The 18,368-nt window shown below is 44.7% G+C and overlaps 7 protein-coding genes across 7 annotated transcripts; 3 read left to right on the plus strand and 4 right to left on the minus strand.

Annotated features, from left to right (window-relative positions):
* Positions 1–556: 556 nt before the first annotated feature.
* Positions 557–1,657, minus strand: TRUGW13939_06639 (uncharacterized protein; the record flags this gene model as incomplete). Its single annotated transcript, XM_035489790.1, has 1 exon — positions 557–1,657. One exon carries the CDS (start codon positions 1,655–1,657, stop codon positions 557–559), a length of 1,101 nt encoding a protein of 366 aa, XP_035345683.1.
* Positions 1,658–2,306: 649 nt separating this feature from the next.
* TRUGW13939_06640 (uncharacterized protein) lies at positions 2,307–3,167 on the plus strand (the record flags this gene model as incomplete). Its single annotated transcript, XM_035489791.1, has 3 exons — positions 2,307–2,514; positions 2,568–2,731; positions 2,790–3,167. The coding sequence occupies 3 exons, from the start codon at positions 2,307–2,309 to the stop codon at positions 3,165–3,167; spliced, it is 750 nt and encodes a 249-aa protein (XP_035345684.1).
* A 188-nt stretch (positions 3,168–3,355) lies between these two features.
* TRUGW13939_06641 (uncharacterized protein) lies at positions 3,356–5,862 on the minus strand (the record flags this gene model as incomplete). Its single annotated transcript, XM_035489792.1, has 6 exons — positions 3,356–4,023; positions 4,083–4,361; positions 4,420–4,497; positions 4,810–4,914; positions 4,980–5,685; positions 5,740–5,862. 6 exons carry the CDS (start codon positions 5,860–5,862, stop codon positions 3,356–3,358), a joined length of 1,959 nt encoding a protein of 652 aa, XP_035345685.1.
* A 2,216-nt stretch (positions 5,863–8,078) lies between these two features.
* Positions 8,079–9,491, minus strand: TRUGW13939_06642 (uncharacterized protein; the record flags this gene model as incomplete). Its single annotated transcript, XM_035489793.1, has 1 exon — positions 8,079–9,491. One exon carries the CDS (start codon positions 9,489–9,491, stop codon positions 8,079–8,081), a length of 1,413 nt encoding a protein of 470 aa, XP_035345686.1.
* A 1,345-nt stretch (positions 9,492–10,836) lies between these two features.
* TRUGW13939_06643 (uncharacterized protein) lies at positions 10,837–13,050 on the plus strand (the record flags this gene model as incomplete). Its single annotated transcript, XM_035489794.1, has 6 exons — positions 10,837–10,885; positions 10,945–10,959; positions 11,018–11,167; positions 11,227–11,705; positions 11,777–12,092; positions 12,197–13,050. The coding sequence occupies 6 exons, from the start codon at positions 10,837–10,839 to the stop codon at positions 13,048–13,050; spliced, it is 1,863 nt and encodes a 620-aa protein (XP_035345687.1).
* A 203-nt stretch (positions 13,051–13,253) lies between these two features.
* TRUGW13939_06644 (uncharacterized protein) lies at positions 13,254–15,368 on the minus strand (the record flags this gene model as incomplete). Its single annotated transcript, XM_035489795.1, has 1 exon — positions 13,254–15,368. One exon carries the CDS (start codon positions 15,366–15,368, stop codon positions 13,254–13,256), a length of 2,115 nt encoding a protein of 704 aa, XP_035345688.1.
* A 936-nt stretch (positions 15,369–16,304) lies between these two features.
* On the plus strand, positions 16,305–17,870 carry TRUGW13939_06645 (uncharacterized protein; the record flags this gene model as incomplete). The annotated part of the gene is made up of 1 exon (XM_035489796.1): positions 16,305–17,870. One exon carries the CDS (start codon positions 16,305–16,307, stop codon positions 17,868–17,870), a length of 1,566 nt encoding a protein of 521 aa, XP_035345689.1.
* Positions 17,871–18,368: the final 498 nt, after the last annotated feature.

Here is an 18,368-nt window from a genome sequence, read left to right on the forward strand (position 1 = left end):
CGAGCAGGGCAAACAGAGGGGGGCACGTGATTCAGAAGTCACAAGTCACCCATCCACTTCTGTTATTCACCTTTTCACGTCAAACACATCTTATTAGTGAGTACAGGAACAGAGCAAGGCTTTATCAGATATCCCATTGTAATACTAAAGAATTCTAGCATAATATAACAATCTTAAGCCTTAAATACCTTCTAGTACGTTTAGATAGCTTCGAAATTGATTGATAGACGCCATGGCTTTAGAGCAAAGTATGAATCTTACTAAGAGGGACATAGAAGACAGAGATATTCAATTTTCTTTGTTCTGTAGCACCTCACTACCCCGCTGCTCCACTTCTTGGTTTGCTATGTTGATTACACGTGATCAGTAAAAGTGATATAATGCAGTGAATTGTAATATTATGTCTTTACAGATATTCTCTAAGAGCTTTTTGAACAAAGTGAAAGATCACAAATTTCACCACTAACACATTAACTATGGAAACAGACACAAAATTGAGTAATGTAATATCCTTGCTCTATTCCACACGAAATAGCATACATGATTAAAATCTGAATCAAGAGACCAGAAGTGTCAATGATTCTGGCTGCTGTAACAAAATCAGTGGCCCAGCAATAACAGTATCCTCAGTCGGCGCTCCAGGTTCACTCGCAATAACGGCCAAAATCAACCCGACCTTCTTGTCAAATTGCTCTGGGATACGAGAAGTGTGTTGAGCGGTATCAAATGGTACGGTAATGTTGTTCACTCCATGGAAAAAGACTGCATGGTATTCCTTGTCGCTGTTAAAAATCGGCTGATTTGTCTCATCGGGGAAGGTAAATTGGATATGAGCGCCAGGGTGACCAGTCGTAAAATTCCGGACAAACTCCAGCGACGGGAGATGTTGATTTGGAGATGGATAAGGAGGGTTCTCCTTTGGACAGCTTCCTGGCACGATGAGCGAATTTGTGAGATCAAGAATCTGGTTCGCATATGGATAGACGGTGTCAGACGGGCCAGCGAATGGGTTCACGTTCCAGACGTCAATCAATGCCCACGAGTTGTGTCGAGATTCAGTTTCAGCAATCGCAACCAAAGCCGACTTTGTAGCGCTCAATTTGGCCTGGTCGATGAGCCCTGTAAGAAAGGCCATGCTAGAAAGCTCTAGCAAGACTTGTGTTGCCAGGTATGTCTCGGCATTGTTGTCAAAGCCATAGTCATACTGACAAGGCCCTGGTTTGAGGGACTGATTGGAAATACTGTCCTGGAAAATGCGTATATGACCGGCCTCGTTGTCGCGGATCTGTTGGATGCGGTCATAGGTGGTGTTGGGCAGACCGAGTTTCGTAAAGTCTGCTGTTGAAAAAGCCTCAGCGCCTTGTTGATAAAAGCTGTAAATTGCCCACTCGGCACTGAGGAGGTTTTGAAAGAGGTTATCGTCGTTTACAGAAGAAACGTTTCCGCCGGCTGGCTCGATGGCAGGGATGGGTTTGAGATATTTGGGTTCAAGAGGCGTTTCTTTGCCCAAGTAGGTCGCAAACAGAGGTGATTCACCGGGAACTGGGTCCGATCTTCCATTCAAATTTCTTGAAACTTGAGGATTGTGAAGACCATTTGTTGGGAGAGCGGCGATACCAGCGATCAATACAAAACCGGTTGCGAGAACAGAGGCCATTTTCGAGGTGTCTTTGATTTGTGAGTAGTGATACGAGAAAATGTTGATTTTGATTGAGTTCATACCTCTTAGTCGTCGCAGAAGATCCCCCCATTTATACATTTTCCAGAGTCAAAAGGTCTTTATAAAACCTTACGCGGTTGCCTGATACTCGAAGCTTTCCCATTTGGGTCACCTCTGCGAACATTCCCTCTCCTCATACTTCACCAACCAGACGCTCGACAGCAAAGAATAGACCCATACAATTATGCAACTAGAATTTCCCTTTTGGGATACTGCTGGTGGTAGTCGTGCTCAGCTCAGTACGCTAGGCCAATTCGGGTGTGTTCTGCGAGTGGCTTTGCTGTGGCCCAGGGGAAGAAACACGCCCGAAATCAGTTCTAGCCTGATTTCCCTTGCTGTTCGAAGAAATCTGGGTCGGATTAGTCAGAAAACGTAGTTAAAGCTTGTTCTCATTGTTGATCTGACAGTGGCAGCGCAAAGTTGCGGGTCTGCACGCGTAGTGTCGAGTTGTTGGTAATCGGCCCCGCCGGATCTGCCCTCCTCCCCTTTAACAACGTCACTCCAAAAGCCGCTCTTCGATAGACGGCACTATCAGCCCCGATTATCCTTTTAAATTATACTCCGTAAGCTTGAATTGATTTACGAGATGACTGTCCAACAGCAGCAGTCTCCCCCGAAGCCTGCATGGAAACAGTTCTCGAATTTCGCAAACGGGCATCCTCTCGGCATCGAAAAGACATTGAGGCTTATCCAGGCGATCTGCCAGATTCTCTCGTCTAGTATATTCGTGTCGTATATTCCAAATGCTGTGTATGCTGTAGGGTGTTCATCGGCCAGGAACCAGATCGCTTTGGGTTGGTTTCTTCCCTGTTAGTCTGTCCGGCCACATCCTGATTCGCTGCTTTAGCTCGCCGATACTTGAGGTTTTTCAAATTCATTGAATCTTTCAATTCTGGATATGCGGCGTGGCAGGTCCCCGCTCTCACAGGGACAGATTCCATCCGGAAGATTGTTATTGTCGCCAAGTGGTCCGTTTTCGGTGTCTATTATGCGATGGAAGATTTGACCATTGTATGTTATCCTGCTTTCTATTCTTCGGTCACAGTCACAGAAAGAGCTAATAGAGTAGCTCGACGCTATGGGAATCTGGGCAACTCCCTGGGCTAAAGATACTTTTGTTGAAAGCAACAAATGGTGGTTCTACGCCATCGCGCTGAGCTTGATCGGTTCGACATTCAGCCTCTTCTTCCCACCGCCCGAGTTTAGAGGGAAGCCTCAACAATCTCAGAAATCTGGGAATACGGAGACAGAAAAAACACCCGCTACAGAACAAACAAAATTGGACCTGACACCCATTGTAAAAGGTATTATCGTTGACGGATGCGATATTTTGCTGCCGGGAAGCTTTCTTGGATGGATCCAGGCGACCCCAACACAGGTCGGCGTTGCTATGGTAGTTAGCACGCTGGTGACTTCGAAAGATATATGGGTCAAGGCGAACATGTGAACGAGACATGTACGGATGTCTCTTCTGCGCCACAATGGCCCACATGGCAGACTACATTAGCGGTTGAAATACATGCGGGTAAATGCCAGCGAGTCATAATAGATATGAGGATTATATTAAGCGTTATATTAAGCGGGGCGAGTGAAATGTTATACAGAAAACACAGAGGTGGCCGATTAGAAAAAACATTACTTTCCACCCTCTGATCCGACAATCTTACTGAAAATATCAGCTGTATGCTCCCACACCTTCTTTCCCACGCCGTTATCCAGATAATCCTTCACCATCATTGACGAAGCTTTCTTTTCGTTGAGAACTGCAGTGTCGAATCCCACTCTGTAAGCTCCACTCCCACGTTCGCCATCTGCGCCGACAGTCTCAGCATTTTGATTCTTTGGCGCAAAGATTGGATTTGTCGCCGCGTATAAATGTCTTTCTCCTGCCTCTGCAAGAGGTATAATTCCAAAACTGGAGGTTGGGAAGGGTTTCAACAGCATAAACGCGCCGCTTATAATGCCTCTAATCAGTGGGTTGATCTCCCGCGCTGCGTTGGTCAGCACGGCACCCGGATTGCAGTGCAAAAAGCTCACTCCAGGATTGGCAGCGGCGTAGTGAACCAACGACAAAGAGTTCATGGTGATGGAATGCCCCGCGGCATTGGGTAGATTGTAGTTTGTTTTCAGGTCCAAATCGGATTCAACAAGCTTGCCCTCATTTCCGGGGCCGAGGATGGAAACGACTCGCGCGAGACCGCCTGAGGAGGCTGCGAGATTGAGCTGGGGGAGCAGATTCTGGATGAAACGCATGCGAGCGTAGTAGTGAAGACTTAATTTCCTGTCAATACCCTCACTCGTTTCTATAATCAGAATTAGAATTGGGTTTGCAACATGCAAAGAAAATCAACAGGGTTCATACCAGTTCGCCCTTGCATAGTAAGGACTCCAGGGGTCATAAAGAGGAGATTGACCTTCTCCTCCTTTTTGCTAATCTCCTGGCATGCGACGTCCACACTTTTCAACAATGAGATATCGCTTTTGACAAAGTCTACTGTAGCAGAGTCGTTGATCGAGCGCAGTTCTGAGATGATCGACGACGCCTGCGACTCGTTGCGGCCGATCAGATAGATGTGTGGAGCGACAGCTTGGCGAGTGAACTCGCGAGCTGTAGAAAACCCAATACCACTAGTGCCACCAACTGTTAATGAGTTAGCCAGCTGCTTATTGTATATGATAGCATTGCATGCTGTACGCACCGAACACAGCAACGAGGCCTGAACCAAGGCTCTTAACCGTCGCGTTGTGTGCGCGAATCTCGGAGAGAGACACCATAGCTTAGTGTTGTCAGGAGAGTCTGAAATCGATAAGATTATTCGTCCTGATCACAATAGGACGTGCGAACAGAGCAGTATAGATAAATATTCTTCAGTTGAAGGACGACATGGAGAGCTGAGCTTTTTATCAGTTGACGCGGTCCATTTCGTCCGGCGTCAACAGGCAATCATGCACCGTAAGCACACCTTCCCGTAAGCGGTTAGACTCGAGGTCCAACCGGGATGACGTCACGCAATATCAATTGAAGAGTCGTGATAGTATTCGACCATATATATATATGTACATCAATCGACACGTCTAAACTATGTTACATTCCCATGAAACGAGGTTCACCCCCATAATTTCCTCGCTAGGCGCTGCTGCATGACTTCGGCGCGGTCCGACGCCCACCAGCAACCCTGTTTCGGCAGTAAATCCTGCACCATCCGGTAAAAGTAGTACAAAAGTAAGAGAGCCCGCGAGTCGTTGTCATGGAGCATACTCAAAAAATTGGGATGAAACATGAGAGAGAATGTATAAACCACTCTTGAGACGTCGTATAGCAATTCGGGTTGTATGTCAAGAGCGGAAGAGGATGTATTCTCCCCAATTGGAGTTGTCGAGTCTTCTCCTTTTCCTGGTAAGAGCGAAAGAAGGATCGAGAGACGCGCGGCAACGTTCATGTATGCATCATATGCACATATTGGAAAATCAATTGGAGTCGGCTGGATATCACTATATGTACTTTCCCTGGGCTGTGTCTTGGCTGAAATTAACTGATCCGGTAATTGGCGGGCATGGCAATCGGAAATCTTATCAGGTTGGTTATAGAATCCGGCAAGAAGACATTCAAGCTCGAATGGATTGCGCCCTAGAGACAATGCCACCCTTTCAATAGCTTTAATAGGTCGGTGTACGATCGTCCGCGAAAATAAGGATATCTTAAATAGCGGACCCCACTTGTCAGAAGAAAAGAGGTGTCGCATACCACTGGCCAGTCCTATCAGTTGGTCATCCGATGCTCGATATAAAAGCCCTTCATTCGACTCTTTAGTAGGGTTTTCCGTAGCCAAAGCATCGGGACTAGACCAGGCTTCGTAGTAAATCAAAGCAGAAGTAGCGAGAATAGCATCCGAGTCATCATCAATGGCTCCCTTACCTAACGACTCTCGGAAAAGGCGGAGGGCGCAGGACAAGTGTTTTTGGGACTGTATTTTATAATGTGTATTTTTTGACAAGAAAGCGAGATGGCTCGCAGATACGGATAGAACAGCATGCATGAGATAGTCATATCCGAATGCAAGTCCGACCGCGTCTTTCCACACGGGAGCCACAAGGGGTAGGGTCCGATAGGTCGATATCTGAAAATGATGAAATAGGTACATGTCCTCAAGGTTAATGGTGTTATCCTTTGTTGGTGGTAGTGGCAATGGCGTCAAAGATGACGAAGGTGCCGGGGATTTTATGAAATGGTGCCATTGTCGCCGGGAACCGCTGCATGCGTCTCCTCTGTTCAAACACCTATTACATGAGGGATAATTTTCGTCACACTATAAATATACGTGAGAAAAAAAAGAATCTACAGAATACAATGGATGGAACCGTGTGGGATCTGTATACCTTGACTCTCCGTTGCTTGCAATTAGAGCAGCCGTGTCTGGATTTGAAGTGCGGTCTCTTGCTTCTTGGTTCGAATGGTTTGCCAGGAACCTCTGTCATGCTATGTTTGTCAAAGACATTTGTTAGATGGTGCATATTTTTATTTGACATGTTGTAAGCAATTTTGTTAGAACATAGGCAGAGTGTGATCCGTCATGGACGAGCTGGACGGCTTAATGACGGTGGACATGACCAGGCAGTGTAAGCACTAACCTATTCGTGGTTAGCGCAATGCTACTTACTATTTCCTAAAAAGGAAATCGTCTTCCAACGGGCACTCTTGTGGGTTTCTTGAGATGGATTACGTAGCAATAACTTATGGGAGACTACTAAAGAAATTAGTGAGAATGGCATTTCGTGCAAATTAAGGGGGACAGATAACCCGACTCTTTCCCATTGAGATAAACAAAACCCAACCAAAGTTCTATCTGTACATGCATCATGGTGAAGGTGAATCACTTCCTTCATATGAAAAATGCTCCAATCCCCCTACGTATGGCAACAAATCAAGCTCGCTGTCACCGTACACCCTCGTCACTTTAACTAACAAGCTGCCTTCACTTTCCATGAGGTCTGTGACATATGTCTTGCATAGGCCGACCGTTACAATCATCGACGTGGAAGTCGTAATTACCATGAGAATCCCAATGAATCAATGAAGTATGTGGGCATATTTGTATTGGATTGGTATCTGGGCCAGCGCGCACGTGTGGGCGTATTATTTGACACCGATATTCGAAATCAAAACACAATTGGAAATTAGGACGACCGCCAAATTTTCGGGAATAACCGACACTGCTCGCATCTTTTTTATAGCCTCTGATATCAACTTCAATCTTGCTAAATATTGGATGTTCAGGAAATGCACTACAATGGTGCAGGAATTCCCCAGAGTTCGATATTCTGTATGTCATACTGTTGGAAGTAGTGAAATCTGTTGTTCCCAAGTCATAGAAACCCCAAAAGGAGTTCCAGATGTACCAGGCATCAATGATTGTGATGTTGATACATGGACACAGATTGAAAATGCCACCATCCCACAAACACATGCTATAAGGGGATTCATCTCTCCAACTTGGGTGGCGAAGGACATTTTTGATCTTGTGTAAATTGCAACAATGGGAACAGGGAGTTACACGCTCATCCTGTATCAGTTGTAAGAAACGCATTTTCTGTGTGGGAACAATCGTGGACTCGTCCGGGTCATTTGGGAACCCCTCTAATATGCATGGGGGTAAAGTATAGTAAATAGCAGTACAAGAGAGGCGAAATGCGAATTGGGCGGCCGGCTCGAGGTGCTTGTCTATTTCGTATATAACGTCTGCTGGAAGTTCGAGAAGATTTGATTTTTGCGGTTGAGGGTCTCTTTGAGAATCCATCGTAGGTTTAAACATCGTTTTTAGAAGTGAGATAATTTGATTGGATGAATATTAATAGATTTATATTAAGCTTCATCAAAGGTATTACGATATTTCTATATATTTTATAATGTTCTACAAGTTGTCATATCGCACTGTTTGACAGGAGCCTAGAAGCCAGAACAACATATTTGCCGGACTATACCGAGTCTTTAAATATTCCCATAAACTGCTGTGACATTTGGTGAGCTGGTAGTTTCATAAACAAGAACAAAGAAAGGTTAAAAAAGAAGCTGCAAGTTGCGCATTCCAAACGTCACAAAGAACCTCGGACGAGATGAGACCGAGAATGATATGGTAAATGAAACAGATTTTTCTTGAATTAATATTTAACCATTAAGATTTTTGTTATTGTCACAAACGATAACGTAGTGAGAGACATTTAATTCTCAAGTCGTTCCAGACCGGTTTTAGACACATGTAGTATAGTCGTTTTCAACAAATTACCCTTTAGTGGTGAGGTCATTGATGTGATAGAAGGAAATAAGATAGCGTTCTTAATACACCAAATAAACAAGCCACAACTAGCTCTTAAGGGAGGAACCCCGAATATACACTTTGGCGATGTTTCGATCATCGCCTGTCATGAGAAACTTCTCGAAAATGACCTCTGCAGAGTCATCATCCTCAATCGGTGTGACAATTCCTACACTGCCGCATCCTATATCATTATTTCCCTCTGTATCAACTGTATGGATCTCCAACGCATCAAATTCTTTCCCCTCGATGAAATTTCCGACCTTTGAATCAATATCACAGACCTGAGCACCGCCCAGCGTAGCGAGAAAAAAGCCTTCGTGCAATGTAAGTGCCGGGTCGGCACCTTTAGTCAATGTCTCTCGGGCCTTGGAGATAATGAATGCCTGGCGCATTGCATCAAGAATGCTGCAGGAAAACCCGCCACCTACATCTGTGCCCAAACCGACTTTGATGTCGCGCCGAAGGTACTCCCTAATAGGCGCCATCATGAACTCGCCCAGGGTGGCAGTTGCGATTGGGCAGTGTGCAATTCCACACCCTTTACTCTTTATGTGGTTTATTTCATCCTCTTCGAGAAAAATGCTGTGCGCAAGGATAGTCTTGGGCCCTAGCAATCCAAAGTGTTCATAAAGCTCGGCTTCATGTTTGAATTGTGGAAACAATTGACGAGTGAACTGCATCTCATCGGCAGCCTCGTTGAAATGGGTTTGAATATGAATTTCGGGGTCATTGGCGGCAATCTTGCCAAGTCCTGAGAGCAATTCATCGTCGCACGTAATTGCAAATCGAGGGGTGATTATTGGTTTGACAAGCTTTCCCTCGGCGTCGATCCGGCGGATATGCGATATCAGTTCCTGGGTTTGTTTGAGCGAATCTTGAGCAGAAGGCTCGCGATACCAGTCTGGCGAATGGCGATTCATATTACATTTTCCTACAAACGCTCTCTGCCCTTGCTCCAGACAAATGTCAGCAAGGATCTTGGTGGCTGGCCCGTGTAGACTTCCATAATAAGCTGCTGCTGTCGTTCCAAGTCGTATTCCTGCCGAGACACAGGCAGAGTACATCTTCCTTGCATAGGCTGGATCCTCGAATTTTCGCTCATGAGCAAAAGTCACATTGTTCAGCCAGTCTAACAAAGTCTGATCCCGGCCCATCCCACGCTGCGCCCACTGCGGTGCATGGTGGTGCGTGTCAACGAAGCCGGGGATGATGAAATCGCCTCTATTAAGATATTTCACAGGGAAAACATCAGGCGTGTAGCCAGTCTCGACGACCAGATCATTGATTTTCGCCTGTGGAGTGTCTTTCGCGATCTTCTGGATTTTGCCGTCACCGTCGACAATGAGCAGGCAGTTGTGCATTATTTCGAGGGTGTTGACATCGAGAGAGTGGATGATTGTGCCGTAAAAGGCAATTGGTAGGCCCCGCACAGGGGGAACTGTGGTTTCTGATGCCATCTTGACTATTTGATGAGGGCTTCTGGGAGGTGTAAAGAGGAAGTGGTGAGACTGCGGGGAAATGTGGTCTTAGAATCCTTGCCGAGATAAGTGAGCACCCATTATCAATCGATCTCCTTTGCTACTTTACAACGTTTGCATCACGCATATATATGCATTTTAAATACCAAAAAGTAACTCAGCTCTGAGATTGCTACCATTCGTCTCTGTTTTGAAATTATCTTCATCAACTACACATATGGTATTGTCATGCTGTATCCAATTGATGCATGTAAACAACTTGAATTTACAAGCATAAACCTACATTTTACTATTAAATATTCCCTACACCACATACGATTTACAATAAAGGGTCAATATACATCTGCTTGGCCTCTATGGTTTGCTCTACCTCGCTCAGCAAGTAAATTCCACTACCAATGACCGAGAAGTAAACATTGGACTTTGCACCACTATCAAAAATAAATCCTCGGCAAACAAAATGTATGACTCAGTTACCAATTCGTCCATTTTTCATTCGAGAAAACTTGGTATTATTTTTTTGGATCATTTGTATCGTCCGACGAAAATGTCAGACTCTGATATTTAAGCTAACCAGTTCTTCAGAGGGGAATGGGTGAAATATCCTGGGGATCTACCAAACTAAACCGCTTTCCTGACTTTGAATTTAATTATGACTTTATCTGCGATGTTTTTGTCAATATTAGTGTATTCCAGGGTACTCCCCTTCTTCCCATAAAACAGTTTCTGGGTAGCTGAGGATCAATGATCCGTACCATGCTCATGCTAGAAAGTAGGCCAGGAAACCTCTTCAATAGCCACACTTTAACTTTTGAAAGGGGTTATTCTGTTCCTTGCTCAAGAACCCATCTTTGGACAGTGTCTATCCTCGTTCCAAAGCTAATTCAAGTATGGCTTGAAGCTTGGTCCTTCCTTCTATTGACAGTTGCACTCAAAAAACAAAAGGGAGCTAATCTGTGGTATGCAGGCACCAAAAAAAGAAGAAACTTGGATGCATTTGAATGAAGTTTTGGGATAATGTTTCAAATGCTTGCGACAGGAAGATGGGAAGGAACAAAAATTGGAAGAGAAAAATCCATTCATTCTGATGTGGGATACTTTTGCACTATTCCTAGTTAGTATTATTGATGGCCTTAAATGTATAGTTATGCTAGTCTGTGTTAGGCTTAGTCATGCTTGGGGTAAAGTACCCACCAATGTCTGAGGCTTCCACCGGCGATTGCCCCGGCTTTTGGGCCCGAAGCTTGACACGCTCATCCTACATGTCAACGCGATAGTGACAAGCATTAAATGTTGCTTGTTAGCTCTCTGACATAGACACAAAATGAATAACCGACAAAAATACACTACTAGTCCATGCCAGCGATGTAAAGGTATGCTCATCCTTGGTACTTGAAGATTGCCATCGGCTACTGATACACCTTCCCTGCAGCTCATCATAAAAAGTGTGAGTCTTACGTGTTTTTAACCGATTTGGAGCATTAAGAGCCTAATATTATTCCAAGGTGAGGCAAGACGGCCTTGCTCGTATTGCGTGAAATCTCAAGCGCGATGTGAAACGTCGTCAGGAAGTTTCAAGTTCCGACAGGGAAGTAAACCGAAGCCATCCTACGATTTCTCACCTGATCAGACCTGGGTTGATTATAGCCATAATGGTGAGCTTTCTGGTTACATAGCATTGATTTATCGGCAGTACTGAGAATATTGTTAAAAGACGAGCTTCGTTTGGTGCACGTCGACCCAAAGTCTCGAAAAGGCGGAGAGCAGTCACCGCAAAACCAAAGGGATAGCCTCTCATCTCAAAGCCCTGAAGGAATATCTTTAGATTTGTCACCTCCTGTGGGAGAAAGCCCTTTACAGATGCATCAACAAATAGATACAGTCACAGTGCCTCCAAATCAGAGACGTGAGAACACTTCAGATTGGCAAGAAGCTCGACAACCATTTGCAAGTAATATACAGATGGAGCCCATTACGCATGAAAATGAAACAACTTCTGAGTCCTTAATTCGACCGACGTCAAATTATAGAGAGGATATTGAGTTTGAATCTGCGTCTTTATTTCCTCCACACCGAAGACCGTATCCCTTTGGACCATTGAAAGGGTTACCAGAAAACTTTTCACATTATTCATATACTACCTTACAAGAAGCTTGCTTAATACGTCACTTTACCGAATACCTTTCCTCTTGGGTAAGTGTTGATAACCTGAACACTCATGTTCTGTCGTACGAATGCCCTGCTAATATGAAAGATATGTCTAGTTTGATACGTGTGATCGCGATCGACACTTCGAATTAAATGTCCCTGAGCGGGCAATGTTTTGTCCAGTTCTACGTTATGCCATCTATACAGCCTCCGCTAGACATTTGACACGCTTAGCGGCATGCCGCCATGACCCAAATAATGTCGTTATCTTTGATGGCATTGCGTTACCTGGTATTACTTCCGACTCTGCAGTTCGATATCACGATGTTTGTATTTCGTACTTGATTGAACTCTCCAACGATCCCAAAGAAGAGTATAACGAAGATGTTCTTACGGCTGCCACTATTTTACGGTTCTATGAACAAATTGATGGTACGTGACTGCATGCCACCTTCTGTTATCCTTTTGTCCTTATGGCTCGAAGAAAAGTAAAAGGGAAAGAACCCGACATGATAACAAAATTAACATTGAATTAGCTCCGTCATACGGAATAGACTCCGAGGCATATCTGAATGCTGTTCAATTTATTGTCAATACACAACAAGACGACTCCTTCTTTGCTACTTACAAAATCCACGGGCCTCGTAGAGATGAGGATGTTCACACCATACCATCAGTGTCACTCCGCCACTCCGCATGTTTAAGCGCTCTTCGGCAAGAGATATGGAGTGGTTTCCTGAACCAACGCCCCTTTCGCATGCCCATATCTTCTGACAATAACTACAACTTTTTTGATAATGCAAATGCCTTTACCTGGACGAATCGCATACTGATCTGGTGCGCGGATCTTCTCAAGTTCTGTTTCGGTCATAGGGTGTCTATGAGTGATACTGAAGTCCACCAGAGATGGCAAAGTTTGAAAAGCTTCGAAGTCAATTGGGAAACAAAAAAGCCGGCTGCCTTCACGCCGATATACTACGAAGACGCCGACCTCGAAACTGGAAAGATTTTCCCCACCATATGGCATATGAATGCATGTCAAGTAATTGGAGCCCAGCACATTGAGCTGTCGCGCATTCTACTCGCTGTTTCCAACCCAACTTTGTCTCGCCTTGGACTGGGAGCTCGTTCAAGCAGCCTTATTTTGGAGAAGGAACTCCAATCTATTACTCGCCGCCTTTGTGGACTGGCTGTATCCAACCTAAAGTATCCAACTGCTTTGGTAAACGCGGCTATTGGAGTATCAATTTGTGGTGAATACGTGGCTGAGCCACGGGAACAGAATGCCATCATCCAGCTCTTGACTGACTTAGAGTATCAGCATGGGTGGCCAACGCAGGCAACTATTTTATCCCTCCAAGAAGCTTGGAAAATAAAATCAGCGTCGTGATTTTAGATAAAAAAAAAATAAAGGGCCATTCCTACGGCGTTTCTATATTTGATTCCATCAACTTTATAGCAGCAACTGTCAAATGGCATCGCTAGGACATGAGACTTTGAAAAGCAAACCACTAATTACGCAAGTGTCCAACCACACAAATACAGATACCGCAATAGAACATTACACAAAGAACACTTAAACACGATGAAATTTCACCCCCATACGTCTTCTTGCCACTTGTTGCCCCTCTTCAGAGATTTGCACCACTCATCTGATTCAGCCTCGCTCATTCCTTTTTTCTGCACTAGCAGATTTACCAATACCCTTCGAGCTTCGAGTGCCATACTCGCTCTTCCGCAGATATAAAACCGAGCGTCTTGATCCAGAAATTGTACGACCTCGTTGCCATGCTCAACAATACAGTCTTGAACATACTCTCGTGGTTGGCCTGGCGATCGAGAAAATGCTGTTACAACCACCAGCTTTTGACCAAGAATACTCTGCATCTCTTGTAACTCCTTGTGATAGATATATTCCTCTTCATTGCGGCATCCAAAGAACAAAATCATTGACCCCACTGGCCTGCCAATCGACATCAATTTGCTCCTCTCTTTTAAGAACCCCCTGAATGGTGCCAACCCAGTACCCGCAGCAACCATTATTAGTGGACTGCTCCCGAGGGCCGGCAGTTTGAATTTGCTTCTCCGAATGTGAGCGTAAATCTTGTCTCCGCCCAACATATTAGACGGCCCCCCAAGTTGATACGAGAGAGGTTTCGAAGATGACCCAGACCCACGAGAGTTGGAAAGACACAAAAGGTAGTTTGTCGTGACTCCTGAGATGACTTCATTTTCTGTTTGAACCGGAAGCCCTGCAACAGCAACTGTTATAGATAGTCTTCGTGGAGAAACCGAGCTGCTTGATGAAATCGAATAGTAGCGGGGCTGCATTCTCGGTAGAATGTCGAGAAGGTATGATAGAGGAAGCGAAGACCATGTGCCTGAAGGGCAGACGAATTCAAGAAGTCGTCCTATATTCATATATCTCCCATTCATAAAGCTAGAGTAAGCCTCTTTGTCCTCGCCCAGATTTGATATATATGCTTTGGCACTGTTTGTCGGAGCAAAAGTTGCAAGACTAGGCAATATATCGCGCGGAACTAATCCACATATTTCTAGATAGTATCGCAGGATAGCTTCGATAGTTGTAGGCGTCGGAACTGGAACTTTCGTGACAAGGTCTATCGATGTGATGCGGATTGGATTGTTTCTTCTTTCTTCAAGCCCCAGCATCTTTAGCAGGCGTTTGACTTCGGAATCTGGATTACTTGGCCAGATACCAAGGTGGTCACCCGTTTTGTAGATTAACTCCGGATTTTTACTAATGTCAAGCTCCAGGTGATGACATTGTCGATCCGAAGAATCAAAGAGTTTCTGTGTCTCAATGACTTTCAAGATTCGTACTGGCGAGTTGTTGTGTACAGATCTGAGACTATCAGTGACTTCCTCTGGTTGACCTAGGTGAAGATCAGTCAATGATTCGTCTTCTTGAACTAGAAGAACTGGTTCGTATGTGTTTTCTCTTTCCTCCAATCCAACCTTTCTAACGAGACTTTTAAAAAGGTTTTCTTTCCACACCATGAAATCTTCTTCGGTAGTGTTCGTTGCATCATCTCCTTTTTCGAGAGGGCTAACGGCTTCGGCACCTAGTCTGGACAATTGTTCCACCAAGCAGTCCACCGCCCGATTATAGTTCTTATAATTACTGTTTCCAAGACCAAATGCAGCGTAGCGCAATCCTTGAACGGAGGAACTGGCTGCATTTTGTACCCAGTTCCAAAGGCCCATAACATTATCCGTTGGCTCTCCTTCTCCGTACGTAGAAATAATAAAAATTGCTAGTCGAGACTTTCCGAGGAGAGAGATCGTTGTGGCATCAAAGTCAGAGGGATCTGCTGCCAGGGTCTCCTGACCATACCGGCTATGAAGTTCCCTTGCGAGTCGATGCGCAAAAGCTTCTGAAGTACCAGACTGAGAGCCCCAGAAAATGACAATGTTTTTGTTGACCATGTCCATGTACTCGGCGATGTTCGTTACTCTCCGAGTTTCAGGACGGTTATTTTCGCCCTGCTGCTGGGGGCATTCGAACCAGAGATGGTGGTAAGGATCACTCGCTTTGAGATGATTCTCATAGAGCCACCAAGCAGTCACTCCGACTATAGCTGCAAGAGTAACATAGTCTGCAAGTGTGGCTGGCATTGCAGGGCGCAAGATTTTTGATAAGGTCATCTCCCAGGAGAGACTACTGGTTAGCTGAAGATGAGACATTGTCGAAGGATGTAAAAACCAAGTCATCAAAGTGTTGTTCTTTGAAATTCGACCCGATTGTAAACGTTTAAGTGATATGACACAGTTTCCCTGTATTTATTTAGGCAAAACAAGATAAGAAATAATTTCCTAGCCCGCCCAATCACATTTTGGAGTCCCCCCGGGACTCATATTTCCCCTCACTTTCCGTAGATTCATATTTTGATTTGTGTTTTCACCATGAAGAATCGGAAATAATAGCCACGCATAGAACATTGGAGGCCCACCAGGTGACTTATGGCTAGATTTCAAAAATGAGGCACCGAACATTTCACAAAGTTAAATGTAGTTCTTTAGCTTTTCCACGGCTATTGAATAGATACCAATCGCGAAATTCTTCCAATCGTTCACGCTTTGTTCTCGTGTTGAGGGATGTGAGGTTTGGGAAGAAATTCCGGCGGAAATCCTCCCTAATAAGGAATTTCCTAATTGGGAATTTATTTCCGCTCGATAAACAGAAGATGGGAGATAGCTGAACCCAATCATGTGGCTAGGTCTCTTCTAGATTTACAAACTATCTTGATATTTTGACGACATAAAGTGCTCGACTGTTTCCGTCCGCACATGAAATCCCTACACAGGCATGTCCAAATCCGTAACCGTCGGGCCGCGCGGTTCAATCTTTTTTGGGTTGCCTCAAAAAGGAAATTTTCCAATTTGAGCAATGTAGTATAAGGCGGGGAATTGGAGACTCCACGTTTGTTGACCGTCTCCATGTACCTGTTAATTCCTAGACATACCTTACGGAATGATAATCAATCTTAGTCAACGATTCGTACGTATCGTTTACAGATATAAACCTCACACATCCAGCATTCGGAGCAACAACAATCTATACCCGTCGGTCAACGTTTCTCCTTAACTTATGTTGGGCCAAGTCTTCAACACTTTGCAAACATGATTCCTTTAGCGACCGCTCTAATCGTCATATTATACATTGCAGGGCGGTTTCTCGTCTTACCCGTCGTGCAGTACTTCCGCGATCCAAAGGGATTCCGGAAATTCCCAAACTACTCATTCCTTTGTGGTATTTCAGACCTTCCATATTGCTATTTGAGCGCATGTGGATTTCGATCAAGAGATCTCACAGAGGCTCATGAGTCGTCATCGATCCTACGAATTGGACCGAACAGCATTTCTTTCGGACACGTGGACGCTATTCGCGATATCTACGGACATGGCACAGCATGTGTCAAAGATCTGAAATATTCAATTACCAGTAGCACTCATCCGGGACTATTTGACGTCGTGGACAAGGCAAAACATGCAGAAAAACGAAAGAGATTATCTGCTGCCTTTGCCATAAAAAATCTTTCTCGATGGGAATTCAAGGTTGCACGTACGACGGAGCGTCTCCTTGCGGCGTTTGATAACCTGTGTACCCAGCCCATATCTGAGAAAGGCGGTATTCCGAAGGAATCAGACTTTACAGTGGACTTTAACCACTGGATAAACCTTTTTACGATTGAAGCAATCAATTTTATTGCTCTGTCATCCGATCTAGGTCTCCTGGAACTGGGTACTGATCTCGTCACTGCGCAACGAATGGATGGAAGCACCTACCAAGCCCACTACCGCAAATCACAGAATCAAGGAGCATTTGCAACCTCAAATTTTGTCTGGGATTACGAGAACTTTCATTCTCTTGTATGGTTATCTAAATTCGTTCCCAACTGGCGTCAGGTATGGAAAGAAGCCGAGCCTTTCAAGGATGTCATTTACCACCAGGCTATTAGTCGGTTGGAACGATACAGAAGTGGCGAAAAATTGGATGACTTCTTCTCCGCTCTCATGGAGGACAAGAATGGAGATGCCTACAATCTGCCGTGGGGTGAAATCGTGGGTGAAATAGCTGCCATTATAGATGCTGGAGCCGATACTACTGCAATTGCTCTCACTCAGATTCTCGACATCTTGATCAAACATCCCGATCATCTAAAGACCCTCCGAAGGGAAGTTGACAATGTTTTGACAGAGGGTGAAGTGGTGGCCCCGTACGAAAAGGTCAAGGACCTACCATTCTTAAAAGCATGTCTTGATGAAGGAATGAGAATTATTCCTCCAACTTCAGCCGGCCTTCCACGCCGTACACCGCCAGAAGGTGCGAGAATTCTGGGACAATGGATACCGGGAAACACCAGCGTGTCAATGCCAATTTATACTGCACATCACGATCCAAACATATTCCCAAACCCCGATGAGTATAACCCACATCGATGGATGGATATAGAAGAGAGAAAAAGGATGGAGCCGTACTTCATTCCCTTTTCTACTGGAGCGAGAGGGTGTATCGGAAGAAACATATCCTATCTTGAACAGACAGTGGTGCTGGCCACGTTAGTGCACCGATATGAATTTGCACTGCCAGACTCTGACTGGCAGTTGCAGCGCTTTGAGGCATTTAATCTCATAATGGGTAACATGCCGATCAAGTTGTGGAAAAGGGAAGAACTGGATCGTTGAAATGAATAATGAGTGGGGTTTGCGAATATTACATGATTATCCATTTGTGTTTTTTTTGTGTGTTTGTTTGTGGCTGTGTCTTTTCGCACTCGGCTAGCTACAGAAGTTCAAGATGCATTCAAATGCTGTGACCTTCAATTCGGGATGCTCTATACTTGATAGCTTAGAACTGGAAATAAACAGTAATTTCCGAGATATTAAGCATAACTTCCATTTCTAAAACACGTGCATAGCATCACTTTCTAGCCTTGACTATCTTGTGTCGGATTACTCGAGGATTCCTCCTATATACTATATGGCCCACGATTCTATGAACAAAGCTGCGACGGCGCTTCTAGTGATTTTATGCGGCTCCCCCGGTCAACATGAACTGCTCCAGGGTTAGAAAGATTCGGCATTTGAAATCCCTATGCATCTTTAAGGCGCTAGTGCTCCAGCACAGTCGACATTACCGGAAATGCCAAATGAGGAAATAATTTCCTCGTTTCTAGTTGACTT

The sequence above is a fragment of the Talaromyces rugulosus genome, chromosome III (genome assembly GCF_013368755.1).
Source record: "Talaromyces rugulosus chromosome III, complete sequence".
Taxonomy (NCBI): Eukaryota; Fungi; Ascomycota; class Eurotiomycetes; order Eurotiales; family Trichocomaceae; genus Talaromyces; species Talaromyces rugulosus.